The sequence below is a fragment of the Chenopodium quinoa genome, unplaced genomic scaffold (assembly GCF_001683475.1).
Source record: "Chenopodium quinoa cultivar QQ74 unplaced genomic scaffold, ASM168347v1, whole genome shotgun sequence".
Lineage (NCBI taxonomy): Eukaryota > Viridiplantae > Streptophyta > Magnoliopsida > Caryophyllales > Amaranthaceae > Chenopodium > Chenopodium quinoa.
Window position 1 is genome coordinate 4,288,424 of NW_018744878.1, and position 15,748 is coordinate 4,304,171.

The window sequence follows — 15,748 nt, forward strand, 5'->3', positions numbered from 1 at the left end:
CGTCGGAAATTAGGCTTCTCTGTTCGTCCTTTCACGGCGAAACCTCCACCGATTCCCAATGATTATGTCGGTAAGGGTTTCGGTGGTCCAGCGTTCATAATTCCTCGCCGGCTGATCTCTCTTCTGATTATTGCAAAGGCTTCTTCCGGTGTAGGGAGGGGCTCCTGGTTGAGGATGTCCCGTCAATCTTTGTCAAGGGTCTCATCTACCCCTGCTAAGAACTGATACAGTCTGTTTTGTTGTATAATTTGATTATATGTTGTTTTGTCCTCTGGGCTGTTCATCGGGTTCGGTGAGTGCCTGTCATTTTCCTCCAGATTTCGGTAAGCTTACTATAGTATACTTCGATTGGGTCTCCCCCTTGCTGGATTTTATTTTCCTTGACCGTAAGGTCGAAAATTTGAAGTCCATCTTTTGTCCCATCGTATAAGGTTTCAATCCCTTTCCACAAATCTCTTGCGGTAGGGTAATCCAGAAACTGATTTTGTAGTTCTGGATCGATGTTTCCGATTATCCAAGAGATTACCAATGAGTCCCGTTGAAACCACTTGGTATATTCTGGATCCTCTTGGCTTGGCGGGGAGGCTGCGATGTGGCTGAGCCTTCCCCTGCCGCCGAGCTCCAGTTGCATTAATTTGGCCCATTTCATAAAATTTTTGTGGTTCAGTTTATCTGGAATTTGGATTGGCTGGATAGTCTAATTAGAGTTTTCTGTGGTAGGCTTATTGGTGTTTAACTGCGATAGCAGTTGCATTAAGTCTTCCATGGTTACCGGTTTTTGGACAACATCTTTCCTCTCGGTTACCATGGTAGATGATGAGGTTATAGGTTGCCGGAGATCGGAACCTGGCTCTGATACCAACTCAAATTAAACACTGTTTTTGTGGTTTTAAAATCTATATTAAAGCATACGAGTAGTTATAGCATTATATACACATACTCTTGCCTTACTTAGCTACAATTACAGTTTGTAAATACTCCTAATCATAGCTTGTAATCACTCCAAGAATCACTCAAGAATAAGAGTGATTTAATTCAATCTACCTAAATATGGAAGGGTTATATTTACATAATATTCTGGATTTCTAACACTTTCATTAAACACTTTATCTTCATCTCCCCTCTTTAATTCAACCTTTTTATTTTCTCTCTTTGATTTTAGTCCCTCCATCCTCTTTCTATTAAGTCTCATTTTAAATTAAAGTTTAATTATGTTTTCAGTTACATATTACACTCATATTATTTATTGGTATTTCCTCACTCATCTCTCAATGCAATTTTCTATGAACAAGTCGTGCATTGCACGGGTCAGAAGGCTAGTTAGTATTGACAAACCATAAACTAACTAAAGTAAACAACGACCACAAGGGGTTAATTTGTTATACCTTGGCTTTTTTTGATTCCAATGAGGTTACAAGCACCAATAGAAGAAAAAGAACAGAGTGAAAACAAAACACACGACAGAAATAAAAGAACGAAAACAAAACAAACTAACTACCTAGGGAGGAATAAGCCGTGGCAAGGCCACACCTTGTACATCTTCCTCCAAGATACGACTAAGTTCTAACGGAATACTACTATTAAAATAAACCAATTTGTTATACCTTGTAACAGTGATAAATCCGCATATAATTACGGATATTATCAACTTAAATGAGCACTCTGTTGCCACTTTTGCAACCTTGAATTTTCACCAAAAGGAATTAAATCACCAAAAACGGAGACAAACCAGAATTAACAATTTAATTTAGGGGCAGGTTAGTAATAAAGGCGATTAAGGTTAACAGATGAACCATACATGCCTGGTTAGCCAATTAAAATAATAACTAGCATAAATTAATCAATTATACAAAATTACGAGATCACTTTAGAAGCTGTGAAAAATACATGTCCACCAGATAGAAAATTAAATACAAGGCTATCATTCAGAATTTCCCAAAGTTTTTTGGTGCAAAAGTTCCATTGACTATACATGTAACTCACTCATTTTTACTACTGTATATAAGAGTAGAGAGTAGAGACATTAATATCCCATCTAAATAACTGTACAAGCAGGTACTCAAGTTTTTTTTTGAGCAAGGAAAGGAGAGCATGTAATCTCAAACAACTCCAAACTTCTCAACATGTAATCTCATTTATTCAATCTTAATAAATCACAAAATCTTAATATGTTAGATTAAGGAGATTAACAGAACAGAACAAGTTGGCACCATCACATAATCAAGTTGTCAATCTTGTCACACTAAACAGACTCTGAGACATTTCCGAATAAACTGATCAGAATTACAATGGAAGTTTAAAGCCAGGAAAACAAAGGGATGACAATAATCATTGTAATCGTACTTAATCTAGTTACATTACACAAAATCAAGTTAAACATACTGATTTATGGGCAGAAAGAACTGCTATCTGCTGATACATGTATCAGTTTGAGAAACACACTGAATTTCCTTACATTACCAAAGACATGTGAACTTGTCTTCCATTAATTGAGTGTTTGATGTCTTCCAAAATGTGCTTTTTATCTAAGTATTGAAGGTAACAATCAATCCGTTTGAGACCTATCACGCAATGCATGGATGTAAGTACCAACAAACTCAATGTCACTGAGTAGAGAACTCTTTGGAGCAGCTAAGAGCGTGTTATATATCTGGTATTCCCACCATAGTATTTCTTTACTCTGGCCTACAAAATAGGATACATACAAAGTGGAGTATTTTTTTTCTCTTACTTTTCACAATTTCTCATTCCTAAAAATACCCATTTGCCTAAATTTTTAAACACACCATATTAGGACACTTAAAAAAATAAATTAAGAAAAAAAATAATTTGAGGGAGTATTATTTTTACTATTCCCACGCACATAAAAGTATCGAAACCACAAAAAGTGAATGATGCAAAGACTCAAACTACTACGTATAAAAAACAAAGGAATCAATAGTTAGGGACTTAGGGAAAAACCATACGCTTCACACTTTAAACTTCTATAGCGCCACAAACGGTCTAAGATTGCTTATGTGTAAGTAAGATAATTTTGTCTCAATAAGCTCTTTGCCAAAAAAAAACAGGACAATTATCAGTTTTTTTATTCCTTGATCTATGAAACAGTGAAGGTGACTTCATGAATTGCATAGATGATCAAGATTTATTGAAGCAAGGAGGCACAATAGTCAATAGTCACCAAGCAAATTATCTGGTAAGCTTGATTCAATGATCACTTGGTTATCTTTGGTTTGCCAGATCACTTGATTCAATGATCAATTAGTTGCTCAAGGGATGAGGCATTAAACTATCTGGTAAACTTTTAGGTAAAAAAAAACTCAAAAAGAGATAGAATAACCTGTCAGAGATAACAAAAAAAGGACATTAGCAATGCACATGTCAAAATTTTATAACAAAAGATGTACATTTAACTAAACAAATAAACTTATATCACTGCTAGAGTATTCACAATTGATAGGACACTAATCAAGAAGAAAATTTTTGATATAACACAAGGGATTTTTTACATGGAAAATCTCTTCAATGTGAAGAGTAAAACTACGGGACTTGTAGGAGTCCACCTTTTTTTTTCTCTTATTTTTCTCTTATAGGAGGGTAACAAAATATAACAGGTTTCACAAAGATTAATAAACCACCAACTATACATTTAGTCATATACTATGATATCAACAATGAGAGGAGAAAGGTTACAAATATCACTAGAAAACAGGTTACAAAGCTCATATCTATGATGACGCCATTTGAATCAAAGCTCCATGAATGCGGACCAGATCTAAGCACAAACGCACCAGAACAATCTTAATAACAGCATGTAGCATCACTGTGTAAGCTTTTCCCACCTTCTAGGAAGGGTTGAAAAACTCCACTAATCATTTGCTCAGTCCAATCCAATTCAACTACTGAAGTTATTGATGTACAAACAAGAGCCTTGATTTACCCTTCAAGAATGTTAAATGACTGACAGTTAAAAAAAAAAAAAACCTTTATAAATTCATTTTGCTTGATTCTTGGTGAATCACTGATTGCATCAATGATGCAAATAGCCAGGCATCACTAAGGAGCATCGAAAGAGCCACCATCTTCATTTCAGTACAACATTCCTAGTTTCCTACATTGCATCTCTGAAGCAAATCTCCTTCCTTGCAAAGTCTGGTAAAAACTTGCTCCCTCAGCTTGATTATGTTTTCCCCCTCAATAACTTGCAGCTTAAAGCACCCCAAAATTTTCATTATTATTAGCACCTGAAAGCATCGAACAATAACAAAATATAGCATAAGTGGTAAAAATTGCAAAGCACTTTTTAAGAGCTTGGAAGCTGTACTCATGCTTCAAAAATACAGTACTGTGTATCACCTGTTGCATCCACAATGCAAATCGCCTGGCATCTCTAAAGAGCATTGAAATATTCACCATTTACACTTGAGTGCAACATTCTTACGTCACTAAAACCTTGAAAAATTAATTGATAGATTTCAGCTTATAAAGGTTAGTAGGTGATTCAAGTCTGAAATTTCAGATTCCTAAAGCTTGCAGGACCACCTGAGTGAGGATATCATGGATCTGAGAAGAGCTACAATAAACAATAGCAATTAATGATTAATTTCAGAAACAAACCTATACGAAATCGAATACGACAAAATGAGTTGGATAAGAACAGAATTCAATTAAACAGGGTATATAACTATAATTCTTCTTGGAAAAACCAGAGAAACTTACAGCAGCATGGGATTGTCCATCAGGGAATCATTGTTCCAATTTTTCAACAAAAAAAGGCAGAGGCGGCCTTAATTTGGTCATCACAATAGGCTATAATAAGCTGTCAGAATGTGAAGATAAGATTAGAAATTGTTGATCCTTAACCAAGAACAAACAGTAGAAAATGCATCACCTACAAAGAAAGCCTAACGATTGTTTCCTTCTCGTCAGTATGTGGTACGTCCTTTCAATTTTTCAACTTACATACAAATTAAGTTTCATGTTGTAGCATGAAAAATAGTATAAGAGAGAGACACCTTAATAATAAGGTTTGACAAAAAAGGAACAAAAGCACAAGTGCAGCTCATGCCGCATTACAGTTTTCTGTTCTCTGTGTATATACACTTATACCAACTGATTCAATGGTACAAAATTCCATACATCAGCATCCCATATTTCCATGCAAATTTGTATTCATGTTAATAATGTCACAATAATCACAAGTCACATAACTAGAGATGGCAATAAATCGGATTTGGATCGGGTGGAGCTTCACCCGCATCCATCCATTATCCTAATTGCTCCATCCACATCCATCCATCATCCGCTTCACCCATCACCCATATCCGTCCGTCCATCATCCGCGGATGAAACGGGTGGAGCGGATGACAAATGGATGAGTATTAAAATGAAAAAAAAACTCAGATAAACTTTAATTTTCGGTTATTTATATAATAATTTTTTTAATTTATTAATAAAAAAGAAACAATAACAACATATTGTTTGAAAAATTAATTTGCAACAAAAAAACAGACAAGTAATTTTCTTGCACATTCTATATTTTATTAGTAAAATTCTTTGATTAAAAATTTAATATATGTTAAACGGATGGGTGGATGGTTAGCGGGTGAAAAAAAAATCATCCACATCCGATCCGATCCATCATCCGCTTTATCCGTCACCCGCTTCTCATCCATTTAATTCGGGTTTTCGTCCATTTATTTTAAGCGGGTGGAGCGGGTTAGCGGATATCCACTTAATATTGCCATCTCTACACATAATTCATGGTTGTACACACAACAAACAGTGTTGGATCAATAATGACTTTGAAATTAGAATCACTAGCTATCTTAGGGGCGATATAATAGCACAGACAAAGCATATTTGACAGTAGGATGTTCCAGTATAATTGTTCTATTTAAATGTAGTATTAAGTTGAGTAAAATTTCCTATAGTTATCCTTCAATTGCAATAGGAGTTAGTTTATATCAATCATTCACATAAAAAACGCTCAATTGCATAAAAATGATATAGACATAAAAAGTATAGGTTTCAGAAACTCACAATTCAACATTAGAGATATGTTGGAGAAGGTGACAATCTTGGCCATTCGGCTTCTCATATCTTTTTTTCAGATCTGGACAAGCTCGTATATGAAGTTTTTGTAAAGAGGTAAGGCTTAGTAATGATTGTGGAAGTTTCGCCATTTTTAGGCAATTACCAATCTTCAGCTCACGGAGCAAGGAGAGGTTTCCAATCTCTTCTGGAAGTTGTTCCAAGTTTCTGAATCTTTCAAGTCCAAGGATCTGAAGCATTGGTACGCAAGCAATGAGTTGAGGGAGCTTTTCTTCCAAATCATCACTGACGCCGTGGATTATCAGTGTCTCAAGGACGTAAAGATTTCCCAGTGATATGTTTTTGCAACCTTTAACTACGAGATGCCGAATAGACTTTGAAGATTCTATCATCAAACTTGTCAGTTCCTGGTGATCATTTATTTTCAAGTTTTGTAGTCTAAAGAACCTACTACTGATTGACAGAGAAGCTGGTCCATCTTCAATCCCAGTAATATCCAGCTCTTTTAATGAAGTACAAAAAGTAGTTGAAGAAGATGATGATGATGATGATGATGATGATGAAAATGCTTCCTGATCATCAATTGACATCAGGTACAATTCAAACACCTTCCTATTAGCCCTAAATGACTCCAGCTTTGGAGCTAGAGACATTGACATCAACTTGGGGCACTGAAATACTTCTAATCGCAAAAGACGAGGAAACGACAACTGCCTTGTCTCACCATGATCATCCATTGATGGTCTTGTCCACCCCTTTAGAGACCTCAAACCCGATAAAAGCAAGACTTCTAAGGAAGGGAAGTAGACATTGTGGGCTCCAAAACCACACTTTCCACCACCAACCCGGATGTCATCTTCATCTTCTACATACTCTAACTCATAAAGTCTAGCTAAAAAAAGAGTTTTGAGATGAGGCAGCCGACTCAAGTGAGGGAGAACTCTGCAATTATGACATTCCATAATATCAATGGCAACAAGATTAGATACCCCATCTAACCATCTACGAGGCATCTCAAATCCTTTGTAATCCTGAAAAAAAATATGTTTAAGATTTGGAGGCAGTTGCAAGCACATTAACATTTTATCAATTAAAACTAAATCAGGAGTAACTTCCATGGATCCAAACATTATTCAAGATGTGTCAATTTCTGATTGTTCATCAAAGTTGCTCTTTGTGCTTCCACAACAGCATCACTTCGCCACTTGTTAAATTGAATATTTAGATATCCAGTAAAATTCAAGGAAGGTAATGAATCCATACCATAGTTTTCCCCAACAATAAATGAATCTAACACTTTCAGAGATGTCATTTTCCCAAATCCTGTCGGCAAATCACTCAAACCGCTCCCAGAGATTCCCAAGTGCCTCAAGCTGTCCAATTTACAAAAAATCTCTTGGCAACTCTTTAAGCTGAGAGCAATTCTGAATGTTCAGTGTTTGCAGGTTCTGTAATCTTATTATATCATCAGGAATACATTCCATGTACCCATTCGATGCAAGATTAAGGTATCTAAGATGCTTCAACTTCCCGATAGAATTTGGGATCATGGAGATTTTCATACCCTCTAAGTTTAAGGCACATAAAAACTGAAATTTCATAATTATCATTTCAAGAGACGATGATTTAATAGCAATATTAACATTGAATCTTAAAAATATCAATGGGCGAATCTTCCTAGCATCAAGCAATGACGCTGGAGCTTCCCATTCATCATCTTCGTCTGGCCTTCTTATTTTAACACTCACATGTATAAGTCCATCAGTTGAAGATATCTGGTCTAAAGGCTCAACCAATTGCTTCATCTCTTCACCAGCTATATCTTGAGCCAAGTCATGCACTAAATCGTGCATTCTGCATTTAAAGTTCCCGTCAATATCTTCTTTAGGACCTTGAAATAAGCTCCTCCCCAACAATTCCATAAAGTATTGCTCTCCAATATCTGTGCTTGATTGATCAAAATATCCTTGCGCCATCCAAATTTTTACCAAATGATTCTTAGTGTATTCATAGTCCTTTGGGAACAATGAACAGTAAGCAAAGCATTGCTTTAATGCCGGTGGCAAGTAGTCATAACTCAACTTCAACACTTGCATGATGATATAATTGATATCATCTTCCTTCCCCTTTGCCTTTGAGAGTCTAGTATCTCTAATTTGTTCCCACTCTTCCTTAGTTTCAGAGTAGAGAAGGCTTCCAACAACCTTGATAGCAAGGGGAACATTTCCACAACTATTAAGGATCTCCTTCCCTAACTGAGTAAAATAAGAACCACTACTCTCTTCTAGCTGTGATCGGAATGCAAATTTTTTGAAAAGATTCCAGGACTCCTCTTCAGTTAGAAGTCCTATATTGTGGGGTTTTGTTGTACCAACAGCTTTTGCAACGTAAGCAGAGCGTGTTGTTACAATAATTCTACTTCCAGTAGCACCACATTCAAGCAAACTTAGAAGATCCGACCAACTATACTGACTTTCATCCCATAGATCATCTAAGACAAGAAGATACTTCTTATCCTTTATCGATTCTAGGATGCGTGTTTCAATCTGACTAACTAAGAGTCTATCGGAATCCTCATTGCCGGTGAAGCATTGGAAAACTCTCCTGATTACAGTGTTTTGATCACCTACCTCAGGTACCCAGACCCATTTAGTAAGATCAAAATGGTTCTGAACAACCTCATCATTAAAAACCAGTTGAGCAAGAGTGGTTTTTCCAAGACCTCCAAACCCCACAATTGGAATCACAGTAATCCTTTTCCCATCAAATTTAGGATCAAAAAGCATTTCAGTAATTATTTTTTTGTCATTTTCCCTACCAGTGACATATTCTTTCGCAAGAGAGCCTGTTTCTCTATTCCTCATGAAGCGAGCCCTTAGTGGTTGTGGTTCATCTCTATGATCACAATAGGCATTCAAGTTTAAGCCAGAAATATCTGATTTGATTTCATCAAGTTGTTGTCGAATAGACTTGATTTTACGAGATATTTTCCAGTTAAAGCAAAGAGTGCCTGACCTCGAGAGAGAAAGACAAACCTGCTTGTTGACTTCCATCCGCTGTTTCTGGCGGTCAACACTGAGGACTTCATCAAACAAGTCATCAACTTGGTAAAGTACCATCCTCAGCCTCCGAAGCCACTCTTTGATGGCATCATCTCTGCCTTGCTCTTCCTGGTTCCTCTCAGCATCGCGAACTCGAGCTTGGATCAACTTGATGGTGTTCTCCAGCTTCTTTAAATCGTCTCGTGCACCCCACCAGGATGCAGCCTGTTTTATGGCTGCTTTACCCAAGGCTTCCAAGACTGTTCCAGCTAAGTTAAAAAGAACTCCCTCTGCCATTTTCTTTTTCTTTTTTTTTTTTTGTTGGTGCTTCACTCCCTTTTCTCTCAGCCTCGTGTGTTGTATGAAATGGTTATGATGGATGAATTATGGACTCTGCTTTACTGTCTATTTGAATGTTCACCAGTGAAAGCAGTGTGAAACGAAGAAAATAATTTATTCCAAAATCAATTTATCTACATTAATCTGAACTTGTTTTTAGGTTTGGGTTATACCATGGATTATTGTTTTTTTTTTTTTTTTTTTTTTTTTTGCATGAATGTCATGATCACATATATAAGTTCACTTATATACAGTAAATTAGTTTAGAAAATAAAATAAAGTATAAAATGCTACTTCTAAAGTTTAGTGGTAAAGCCTTTACTGTCTACTTATTGACATTAAATATTCAAATTTATGATATTATGTTATTGAGTTCACAATACAAACCTACTGAATGAGAACTTTTGTCTTTTGAAGTACCAAACTATTAGAAAATTAGATACAATTACCAAATTTAAAAGGTGTGTTTTAATATATACTTCATATACATATACTTTTATATTGTTTGGTGGGAAAGTGGGCAAAGTCCAGATGTCCATCACTAATATAATACAATATGCACTAAAAGCAGATAAACAATAAGGTGTTGCTTGTTACTTCGTTGAACTTTTTTTTGAGCTTTGTTACTTTGTTGAACTTAAAAATGGACAAAATGATCCACTTTTGACCATAAATAGTTTGTATCAATTGTCTTCTTTTTCTGTTCTAAATTTCTTCATTCCTTTCTTCATCAAATTGAGGAATATATATATGAAATCTTCTAAAATATGTTTTAGCATATATTTTCAAATTATCAACGTTTTATATCATTTTAAGACCGTGTAAAAAAGTAAATTGTGCAAACAATAAGAGCTGGAAGTAATAACGAAGCAAGTAGTAAAATCAAGACCTGATTTTGAGTGCCGAGTATGATGCTCCCTGGAAACAAAAGAGATACTCCGTAAAATAACTTCACAGATGTAATGTAGAAAGATTTTCTCAAAAAAAAAAAAAAAAATGCAATGTAGATAGTACATTAACAATGCACAAAAAATTTGTTACAAATTATGTTCAGGTAAAGCTATTAAAATGTACAGAGTTCAATTCTCACTGCATTTATAAGTTAGATGCATGTTTAAAGTTCACTTATCAAGGATTTATTTCCAACTAAACCGGTCACAATTAGAATATAAGTTCTAAAGTCAGTAAACAAATTTTTAAAAAAGAAACAAAGAACAAAAAACCAAAGGTAGACAACAACCATTCCACTCATACTCAAGCTAGTTCCAGAACACAAAAGCAAGTTAAACCAATACAGAATCATAGACAATAGGAATTGCTATGTGCTAATACATTCATCAGTTTAAGAAACACACTGAATTTCTTACATTACCAAAGGGAAAAATTTAAGCTCAACTTAGGCCGGCAATGATCAGAACACATCAGACTAGTCTTGCATTCATTGGGTTGTTAGATGTCTCACAAAAAGCACTCGTGCTGTGATGCAGGATTCTAATTCTTAAAAGTTACAACCAATCCATTTCGAGACCTATCACTCGATACACAGATGTAAACACCATAAAACTCAAACTCACCAGGTAAAGAACACTTTGGAACAGCTAAGAGTGCTTTACATACCTTGTATTCCCACCATAGTATGTCTCTTTTGAAGTCTTCATAATCAGAATGAAAATCAGCAATGTCATCTTTAACACTAAAAATAGATAATACCTCCAAAACATTTGCCTCACTTAAAATGTAGCCAAACAACTTTATGCAATATCATTTCAAATTCAAGTATCTTGAGCTTACTAAACAAATACTCCCTCCGTCACAAAAAGAACGACCCATTTTCCAAAACTTTGTCCAAAAAAGAATGACCCATTTGCATTAAAACACCCACCAATTTGCTACAATATTTGTGCAAAATTAGCTTCCTCTATAAAAATTTGATTTTCCATGTTATTTTATTACTTTCTCTCTCTATCTTCTTACAAACCCCATGTAAATTTATCTTTCCAATATAGTTGTACTTCTTTTTACTTAACTTTCTTGATACCCGCGTAATCAACTCAAATAAGTCGTTCTTTTTGGGACGGAGGGAGTACAACGGAATTAATAAATGCTCCAAAAGTGGGCAAGAATTAATAAATGCCCATAATCTTTGTAAATTGACTAAATTAATTTCCAAACCCAATTGAAGTTTCTTCAGATTAGGAAAACTAAGTATTCCCGGATTTCAGACAATTTAAAGTGAAGACATCCACCCAATTGAAGCTCAACTAGTGATCGAATATCAAATATAAACTGGGTACAAAAACACCATGAGTTATTTGGGCGGAAGGATCGAGAATTACCTTGATTGTAGCCACATTTCGGGTACAAAGTAAACTGATCAATGATTCGAATGCCATGACGATGTGGGAAGGTGATTTAGCGGAGAATACGATGTACGATGACTTTGAATCTTGTGAATCTTCGCTTTAGACTTCGGCTGACGGCATTGGCAGGCTGCCATGACGGATCATTACAGTCGAAGGAGAGGTGGGTGAGATGAGTCCAGAGGTAAGACGGAGGTTGCGGCGGCGAACTGTGTAATTTTCTCCTCTTGTAGTAATACAAAGGAGTTTCAGCCATTTTTAGGAGTGAGGTTTGATTTTGATTTCTGTTGGTGAAAGGTTTGTCTAACGGGGTGTTTGGAATGTGTGAATGAGAGTTTTCGAATTAAAATGTGGGAATGAGATTGGGAATTGATTGTTGGGAATATAGAAAGATAATACTTTATTACATACCCTTCCTAAGTAATAAAATAAAATGGTGGGAATTCACCTCCATTTATTCTCAATCTCATTCCCTTCTTTAATCCCAATCCCATTTAACAAACAAGAGATTTTGTTTTATTAGGATTAAAATTCTCATTCTCACCCTCAATTCCCATTTACCAAACACCCCCTAAGGGTTTTAATCAACCGTAACTAAGAATCTTACCCAATACTCGTAGTGTTTTGGGCTAGTTTGATTTTTACCTCACTGGATCTTGGTCGTTCAAATTTGGCATTGTTGGTATCTCTAATGTTGACAAATCTTTCGCTTCTTAATTCTTATAAAGGATAGGTACACCTAGAGGTGGCCAGTGGGCCGGGTTGGACCCAGCCCACCCTAACTCGCACGGCTGGTGGGTCACGTGGGTCCGACCCGGTTTCAATCCGGCACAGCCCGGCACAGCTCGGATTTAATCCGGGTTGTGTCGTGGGTCCAAAATTTTCGACACAACCCATTTCAACCCAGCTCAGTTTAACCCGTTTGATTCGACCCAAATCGCACAACCCGTTTTGACTCATTTAATTCGACACACCTAGCCCGTGAACCCACCTAACCCGACCCACCTGGCACAACCCAGCCCGCACGGCCCACCCGCACGAATGACCCACCCAACCCGCACGAGCCAACCCACCTAACCCGCACGCATGACCCACCCAACCCGCACGGCCGGCACAACCCGCACGGCCCGCACGGCCTAACATCCATTTAAAAAAAAAACGGCTAGTTTTTTGTATCTAACGGCTAGTTTTTTGTATCTAACGGCTAGTTTTTTAAGTGTATGATCATCCATTCTATTTTTCCTATAAATACCAATTCCATTTCACTCAAATTTCCACACAAATTCAAGCTTTCTTTCTCTCTTACTTAAAAATTCTTATTGTTCTCAAATTCTCAAGTGTTATATAGAGTTATATTTTTGTTAAAAAAAATCTCCTTAATATTATTATTAGTATTCTTAAGATTCTAAAAAAAAAAAGTTCTTCTCCATATTATAATTAGTAATCATACAAAAAAAAAATGAGCTCAAGAGGAGGAATGGGAAGGAGTCAAAGTGGTGGTCGAAGTGGTAGCCAAAGGAGTGGTGGTGCAAATTTTTCGTATGAAATTAATACGGAAAATTTAAACCAATTTGTCAATGAATATGGAGATTATGGTTTAGGAGATAGGCAAAATATTCAAACGTCTCCTCCACAACATTTCTCCCACGAGTCCCACCAATCATCAAGTTCAACTATGCCACCTCCATCGCAACCAACATCTCAACCTTCATCTCAAGGTAATTTCTAATTAATTTTTTATTGTTATGAATATTTAAAAAAACTATTATTAATGATTATAAAGTTAGTTTAGTTTCCAATTTTCTATGATTTACAATTAGTTAATTACCATGAAAAATGCGTTTAAATAAGTATAATTAAAATATTTAAAATTTAAAAGCTTATTTTCATGAATAGCATTTAAAAATTAATTTTAATAATTTGATTTATGAAAGGTGGTGGCGGTGAAAGTAGAGGTCGAGCACATTTTTCTTGGGTGTGGAAACATTTTGAACGAGTTGAGGTCACACCCCCGGGATGGCAACCTGGTCAACCAAAGAGGTTCACGTGTACATGCCTAGTTTGCAAGGCGCTAGGTGCAAATGTCAAGTCATATAATTGGAAAACGGGAGATGGAACCGGAACCTTGAGTCGGCATTTGCAAAATAAACACGACTTGTTCGAAAATGGCCCCCGTCCTTCGGGGGTGGCGTCCAAACACAATTGGGTGGATACATGAACCAACCCGCAGAGGTACACCTTTCATTTATAATAAAGATAGAATGATTGATGAAATGAGTACTTTAGTTATTGCTAATGAATACCCTTTTAGTTACGGTGAAAATGCAAACGTTGAGCATTTTAATAAAGTTGCATTACAACCTGCATTTACTCGTGTCCCCCGAAATACCCTAAGACGTTATACACAAACTTCTTATTATAAGTATAGGAGTGGTTTGATTGAATTATTTCGTACTTTTGATGGTCGTGTTAGTTTTACAAGTGATACATGGACTTCTAGTTTTGGCGAACCTTTTCTTTGCATTACTGCTCATTGGGTGGATGATGATTGGTTTATTCAAAAACGTATACTATGTTTTCAAGCTATGGAAGAAAGGCATACCGGTTTTAACATCAAAGTTCGTATTTTGGATTGTTTAAAAGAATTTCACTTGAATAATAAAGTTTTTTCTTTGTCTCTTGATAATGCAACTGCAAACACAAAGTGTATTGACTATTTGAAAAATGACTCCGAGTTGAATTTGTTGTTGGGTGGTAGTCTCTTGCATGTTAGATGTTGTGCTCATATTTTGAATTTGTCTGTTCAAGAGGGTCTCGCTGAGTTGCAACCATTGCTAAACCCAATTAGAACAGTTATAAAATGGATTAGGATTACTCAGTCAGTTAGAAGAAAGTACATAGCTATGTGTAAAGAGAGAGGTCTTAAGAAAAGACAATGGTCTATTGATACCCCTACCCGTTGGAATTCTACTTTCAAGTTGTTGAGTGATGCTATAAAGTATCGTGATATTTTGACCCAACTTTACAATGAGACTCGTGTTGATCCTACTGAGTTAATAACCGAAAGTCATTGGACTAATGCTTCTTTTGTTCGTGATGTTTTAAATGCTTTTGATAGTGCAACTCATATTTTCTCTTATATTTATGAGCCTAACGTTCATTTAGTCATAATTGAGTGTGTTAAAGTTGTTCACACCATCGAAGAGCATATGAAGATTGATGGACTTCGTCCCGTTCTTGATAGCATGAAACGTAAGTGGCATACTTATTTTAGTGAATTTCCAATCATTTATGGAATTGCTGCTATTCTTGACCCCGGTGTCAAAGCTGAAGGTTTGGAAAATCTTTTAGAATTTTATTATACAAGTTTAAGTATCGATTATGATGTTAGTGAATATATTAACAAATGCAAATCTGTTTTGGGAGACCTTTATGATCATTATGCATCTATTTATGGTTTTGATTTGGCAACACCAACTACTACTAGCACTTCCGATTCTAGATTTGGTTTTCTTGATAAAGTTATGAAAAAAAAACACAAAGCATCTACATCATTCTCATCATCATCTTCTTCAACACTTGCTATTAATGATTATTTGTCATATCAACATGAGACCAACAACAACTTTCAAATTATAAAATGGTGGCAAGAACATAAAAAAAGTTTTCCTATATTGGCGAGAATTGCAAAAGATATACTTGCAGTTCCCGCTTCATCTGTTGCTTCCGAGTCTGCTTTTAGTGCAGGTAGAAGAGTGTTAGATGAAAAAAGATCTCGCTTAACTCCGGAAAGCATTCAAATTTGTGTTTGTAAGAAAGATTGGGATCAAGCTGAAAGAAGAACTCAAGGTTTAAAGGAAGACGAAGACGATGAAGATGATCCTGTGATGATATTGGAGTCGTCAACGGATGATGCAGCTTCCGGGGATGATGATGCAACAAACATGGGTGGCT

The 15,748-nt window shown here is 36.0% G+C and overlaps 1 protein-coding gene across 1 annotated transcript; it reads right to left on the reverse strand.

Moving 5' to 3' along the window:
- Window positions 1-3,465: 3,465 nt before the first annotated feature.
- On the reverse strand, window positions 3,466-12,183 carry LOC110705632 (putative disease resistance protein RGA3). Its single transcript, XM_021883533.1, has 5 exons — window positions 11,771-12,183; window positions 6,043-10,352; window positions 4,720-4,819; window positions 4,357-4,573; window positions 3,466-4,244 (listed from the first exon to the last, which is right to left on the reverse strand). Exon 2 carries the CDS (start codon window positions 9,390-9,392, stop codon window positions 7,437-7,439), a length of 1,956 nt encoding a protein of 651 aa, XP_021739225.1. The 5' UTR covers window positions 9,393-10,352; window positions 11,771-12,183; the 3' UTR covers window positions 3,466-4,244; window positions 4,357-4,573; window positions 4,720-4,819; window positions 6,043-7,436.
- Between the last annotated feature and the right edge of the window lie 3,565 nt (window positions 12,184-15,748).

Coding starts and splice junctions, on each gene's coding strand:
- LOC110705632 (XM_021883533.1), bottom strand. CDS start 9,392: ATGGCAGAGGGAGTTCTTTTTAACTTAGCTGGAACAGTCTTGGAAGCC.